The following is a 6072-nucleotide window of genomic DNA, read 5'->3' on the forward strand; positions in this document are numbered from 1 at the left end:
GATGTTCCTTTAATCAGTGAAGGCTCCTGGGTGACTCCTTGCTGTAGCTGCAGGTGCTGGCGGGTGGGTGTGGCCATCCCCACTGGCTGCTCCTGCAGGATCCCCTCCTGGGGCCTGAGTCACCATCTTGCTGTCGCTGTCCCAGCACAGCAGAGGCAATGGGAGCTGGCCAGGGAGGACACCCGGGCTGTGGGTCTCAATGGCCCACCTGGTCAGGAGCCCTGCCCTGTGGCTTGCCCGCCCCACCTGACAGCGAGCCCTGAGGGTGGCAGTGGGAGCGGCATCTCTGTGGTCTCCGAGGCCAGCATGGGGCTCTCTGTTCCTGTTGCTGCAGGGATGAGAGGCTAGAACCAGGCCCCAGGGAGGGGTGGAGAGGAAGGCCTCACCGCCGATGACGTAGATCTCCCCATTGAGGGCCGCGCTGGCGTGGTTGGTGCGGGGCTTCAGCATGGGCGCCACGGGTTTCCAGGAGGCCTCCTTCAGGGGGAAGCACCAGGCCTGGGTGGTTGACCAGGTGTCTGTCTTTGTGCCCCGAGAGCCACCTGCCGGGAGAAGTGCTGTCTACATGGGTGCCACCAGCTGGGGCACCGGGCCAATGGGGTGTGGATACCAATGTCCGGGAGCCTCCTCCCATGCCAGGCCATGATCTCCAAAGCGGTGAGCCAGAGGTGGGACCAGGGTAGTGCAGCCGAGCTGTGTGACTGCCCAGGTCCCTCTGGGGACCAAGACAGACACCTGGTCAACCACCCAGGCCTGGGGCTTCCCACTGAAGGAGGCCGCCTGCAACCTCGTGGCGCCCCACGCTGAAGGCCCGCAGCAGCCACGCCAACGCGGCACTCAGCGGGAGGTCTGGAGCCTCCCCTGAAGGAGCTGTGTGATGCAGGGGTGGGCCCACACAAGCCTGTGTACAGAAGCGTCTCCCAACTCCCACGAGTGACCACGGATTTTAAATGTCCTTGTTTTCACAGGCATGGAAAGGCCTCGGCAAGCCTGGACTAACCATCAGGGACCCCACGAAGCGCGGGGAGTTGCACTGAGCCCGGTGCTTGGCTCGGCAGCGCATCTCTGGAAGGGTCCCGGGGCTGCCCACCTGTGACATAGATGTTGTTGTTCAGGACCGCCAGGGAGAAACCCCACTTGTGGTAGTCGGGGAAGTCTGGAAGTGCCATCCACCTCTCTGGCAGGAAGAGAGAGGCAGAAGGGTCAGGCTGCCAGGCTCCCTCCTGGGGCGGTCCCCACTCCCCCTTCCCGGGTGCCTTTCCATGCACCGGGTGCAGAAATGCCCCCCTCACTGGTGGGGAAAGGGAGGGGCAGGGTGACACTGGTACGGGGGCCCAGGGGGTCCTGGCTGCTCTGGCTCATTGTATCTCTCCCACCCACTCCGCAGAGCCTGGCACTCAGAGTGGACACAGGATAGCCCCCTGGAGAAGGAGCAAGACTTTGGAGGCCGGGGTCTCACCTCGAACCTGCAGTTAACCCCACTGACCCCAAACGGACCATTCAGCCCCTGGGTCTGGTCTGTCGGTTAGATGCGGTGTGGGTTAAGTGGCCTGATCTGTGGGTGTCACTAGTGGGTGATAACACCAACAGCATGCCTGCCTGCCTTCCTGCCTGCCTGCCTTCCCTCCCTCCCTCCCTCCCTCCCTCCCTCCCTCCTTCCTTCCCTCCCTCCTTCCTTCCTTCCTTCCTTCCTTCCTTCCGAGCACCCTCCCTGCCCTCCTGGCAGCCAGGCACATATGGGGGATCAGGCCCTGCAGCAGGCAGAGCGGGTCCAAGTCTCAGCTGTCATGCCCCAGCTGTGTGTCGCTGGGCAAACCCCAGCCTCAGTTTCCTTGTTGTAGAATGGGGATGACCCCGGCCTCCCAGGAGCTATGGGGACGTCACATAACTGCTCAGCTGATGACAGCTGTTAGGATTATTGCTCCTACGGTCGTGGGGCAGAGCAATGTGCCCAAGTCAGGCCTGCCTTTTGGAGCTACAAGAGATAAACTGAGGCAAGAGATGAGAAAATGCTTTGGAAAATCAAGACGAGACAATAAATGTGGAAATGGTAAAGTCCTATAAATGGACATATTTTGGATGTTTGTGGAAGAGACACAGGCCTTCGGGATGTCCCCTAGGAAGCCTCTGTTTACTGTTTATGACCATTTTTGGGACATGCGGAATTCCAGGCCTCCCTGGGAGCAGAGCCTGGCACTGTGGGCAGGGACCGTGTCTCTGTGACTCATGGCTCTGTCACCCCAGGGTGGGGGTTGCCCAGCTGTCAACAGGCTCTTCCTGCCAGCGTCCCCGCCTTCCGGCCAGGTCTGAGAGACAGCTGCTCCCTCCTGACGTCAGCCCCAAATCCCCTCTCGTCAGCCCCTGACCCGAACAGCTGGCCTCGGGCTTCCTGGAGCCTGCCAGCCGCCGATGCCAGGGAGATGGTTGGCGACCTGCCTGGTGGCCCCACGACACCAGCCAGCCTGCATCAGCCCTTTCCAGAGCACCTCCCGGGGCCAGTGCAGGGGGCCTCCAGAGCCGCTGCGGGGCCCCTCATGCCTCCTTTCCTGCCAAATGGCAGACTGGCCTCAGCGCCCACTTCAGGGCTCCCTACAACTATGTGAGGAAGCTGCAGGAGCCCATTTCACAGATGAGGAAGCTGAGGCTCAGATTGAGGTCACCTGTTGGAGGGCTGGGATTCGAACCCCATTTGGGATGACCCAGAAGCTGAGCTCTCACTCCTCCAGCTGCCTGCACCCCTTCACCCCCCACCCCACTCTCCCCTTGGGGTCTCGATTCCCCCGGCAGGTGCACTGAACAGGGAGCATGGGGAGGAGGCAGTGGCCAGGCCGCCCACCCCACAGGGTGCAGTCTGGGCCATGGAGCCCTGTACACCGGCCCCAGGGCCTAAAAGGGACCAGAGTCCTGGGCTCCGGCTGCAGGGAGAGGGAACAGCAGTGCCCCCCAGCCTTCCCCGCCACTGGGGTGCCCCAGGCTCCTCTGCAGCCCCCAGGTGAGGCCCACCCAGGCATGCCCCTCACAGTGGCCTCACACAGCTCCGGGTCCTCTGCGAGCCTCACTCGCTCCACCTGCAAGGTGGACACAGCAGCTCCCGCCAAGACAGAGGGACAGCAGGTGGGCCCGGACGCGGGAGGGGTACTTACTGGCCTTGCTGTTGTAGAAGGCGAAGTTCCCAAGGCGGGGGGTGGGCTCCTCACCTGCCTCATCCTCCTCCAGCGCCTGCCCGCCCACTACCACCAGGACCTCCTCCAGCTTCTGCTGGAGGGCAAGTGGTGCCTGCGGGGTGGGAGGCCAGGGTCAGGGCAACAGCAATGCCTCCACATGCCCTGAGCCCCGGCATGTCCTGGGCAGGCCTCAGCATGTGTGTGCATGTGTGCATTCATGTTGCTGGAGATGGTGTGTGCCCGAGGGCACAAGCTGCTCCCTTCTTGCACCATGTGCCTTTCGGGGGCATTCCTGGCATTCCTGAACCACCTTCAGAACCGACCCCACAGCAGGTCCGCAGCGCCACACATAAGCTTCTCCCTGCCCCTGCTCCCTGGGTGGCCTCCAGCAGGCAGCACAAGGGTGTCCCGGCTCAGTGGGAAATGCTGGCCGTCTTAGGAACGGCCGGTAAGCAGTCACTGCCTAGGGCTCCCAGGACCCCAGGCTCTCCGACAGCCATCCGCCCTGGCCCCCCGTATGGAACCCCCAGATCTCCCACTGCCAGGAATTAGAATACAAGGTGACCGCCTACGGTCTGAAGCTTCAAGGCTCTGAAGCTCCAGCAGGAGGCCGGGCGCTCTGTGACTGGCTGGAATCCAGTGGGGACAGGGGTTAGGGGTTAGCCCACTACTCAATCCACCCTTGGCCTGAGGACCATCAGCCTGAGCCACTCTTTGTCCCTGGACTTGGCTCTAAAGGAGTGTCCTGGGGCAAGGCCCCTGAGCAGGGTGCCCGGCAGCTGACCGAGCAGCCACTCCGAGACCTGTCACTCCATCATGACCTGCCATGCCTGCCAGGAACACTGCCAGCACAAACAGGAAGTAGCACCCCATAAGAGCTCGGGCGGACTGCCAGGCCTGTCTGTGCCTCCTTGCCTGTGTACAAGCTGCACCATCTTCCTGGATGGTTTTCCCCTCTTTGCCTCCTTGTGAGCTCCTATCCCTCCTCTAAGGCCCAGCTCAGATGCTGCCTCCTCCAGAGAGCCCTCCTTGATTGCCAACCCCTCCCAGAATGCATCCTAGGCCTGTATTTGGCCCTTCCACACTGCCCGAGGTCTGTTTCCAGGCTTGTCCCACTGAGCTGCAGGCTCCTTCAAGACAGGGTCAGATCTTACCACTTCCACATTCCCCTGCCCCTTGCACCCAGGGTGTGACACACACAGAGGCATGATCTGCACTTGAGGGGTGAATAGTGATGTCCTCATAGGGAACTGGCCCAAAACAAGGAGCACTGCAAGGTCAGAGTGCACCTTGGAATGTCCACTCCTTACTCTGTCCCTACTCAGGTGGGGTCTCTGGGGCTCTCCTCCCTGCTTCCCAGGGATGGGGGCCTGCCAGCCACTCACTCACCCCATCATGGCCCCGGGTCAGGGCTGCCCGGCATGCCTCTGACTCCTGGATCAGGGGCTCTGAGGCCAGCAGTTGCTGCACGCAGGGCCTGGGCACGGCGTCCAGGTGCACTAGGCTGAGCAGCTCGGGCAAGTGGGCAGCCCGGGCCCGCGGGTCATGGCGCACCCAGCGCAGCAGGGCCTCAAGTCGGCTTTGCTCTGGCTGCACCTGCAGCAGGTCGCTGGCCAGACAAGTGACCAGCCGGTCTCGAGGAAGCTGCAGGAACTCGTCCTCACGTGCCACAGCCTCAAAGTTCTCTCGCAGGAAGGCCCAGGCCTTGGCAGCCACGCCCAGCAGCCCTTGCTGCTCCCCAAACTCACAGATGCCCAGGCAGTTGGCAGCATCCAGTTGCTGCTGCAGGTAGCGGCCGCAGACCTTCTGCACCGAGGGGAAGTGCAGGCGCGCAGCCGTGCGTGTCAGTGCCTCCACATTGCCCTGGGTGATGGTCAGCCGGCCTGTGTACACGAAGTCCACCAGTTGCCCCACCACAGCTGGCTCCACGTCCCGCAGCTCCACACGCGCAGAGAAGCTCTCGGCGAAGTCACCGGCAAACATGGCATGGAAGTAGGGGCTGCTGAGCGCCAGGAGGCCGCGGTGGCATGGCAGCTCCCGGCCGCCCACCAGCAGTGTGACATCCGCCAGCTTGGGCTGAGAGCGCAGCCGCTGCAGGCCGTCCAGCATGTCCTGGGCATGCGAGGGCAGGTGGAAATCCAGGTCATCCACGTTCCGCACCATGACGCCGTGCCCAGGGGACCTCAATAGTCCACCCACTCAAGGGAAGAAGTGCCTGGAGCCGCCCGAGCTCCTAGGAGAGAAGAGAGCAGGGTCAGCCGAGTGGGGATGGTCTCATTCTCCCGAGCAGCCCACCCGGTCTGTCCATCAGCCCTTTCCATCCCTCGATAAACACAGGATGAGCATCGACCATATGCCAGTCACTTTACCCACCATCTGCCTCAAGCCACCCCCAGAACCCTGCAAGGTAGGGCAGGTGTCATTCCCATTTGCAGTGAGGAAATTGAGGTTCAGAGAGGGTGGGAGACCTACCCATGGCCAGGCATTCGGGGAAGAACAGGGTTGGCAAGAGGACCCATGCCCTGGGTCTGGTCCACAACCCTGGGCTACACTGAGCCCACCCCCTAGGGGCCCCGGAGGCACCCAAACTCCCGGGAGGCGTCCTCTGTCCCAGATCCCACATTGCTGGGGAGGCCATTTGGGGGCTGCAGCAGCTCCTGCTTCCGCGGTGCTCCCAGGTGCCAGGCCACGTGCCAAGCATGCAGAGAAGCTGTGCATTCACCACTCAGCCCCACAACAGTCCTGGAGGGTGGGTGCAATCATTGCCTCTTTTACAGCTGGGGAGATTGAGGCACAGAAGATTTCAGTCACTTGCCCAAGATCACACATTTAGGAAGTGGTGGAGCTGGAATTTGAACTCAGAGCTAGGCTTGGGGGCCCAGGCTTTGAACCCTGCATTCCACGTGGC

The 6072-nt window shown here is 62.4% G+C and overlaps 1 protein-coding gene across 1 annotated transcript in view; it reads right to left on the reverse strand.

Moving 5' to 3' along the window:
* The window catches only part of KLHL30 (kelch like family member 30), a 10463-nt gene extending 5136 nt beyond the window's left edge, over nucleotides 1–5327 (reverse strand). The window contains exons 1-4 of the mRNA XM_032753286.2: nucleotides 4554–5327; nucleotides 3144–3276; nucleotides 1091–1177; nucleotides 387–542 (exon numbers count right to left, since the gene is read on the reverse strand). Of these exons, the coding sequence (XP_032609177.1) occupies nucleotides 387–542; nucleotides 1091–1177; nucleotides 3144–3276; nucleotides 4554–5327 (1150 nt within the window). The remainder of the gene's footprint in view (nucleotides 1–386; nucleotides 543–1090; nucleotides 1178–3143; nucleotides 3277–4553) is intronic.
* Between the last annotated feature and the right edge of the window lie 745 nt (nucleotides 5328–6072).

The sequence above is a fragment of the Hylobates moloch genome, unplaced genomic scaffold (assembly GCF_009828535.3).
Source record: "Hylobates moloch isolate HMO894 unplaced genomic scaffold, HMol_V3 SCAFFOLD_1, whole genome shotgun sequence".
NCBI classification, from domain to species: domain Eukaryota; kingdom Metazoa; phylum Chordata; class Mammalia; order Primates; family Hylobatidae; genus Hylobates; species Hylobates moloch.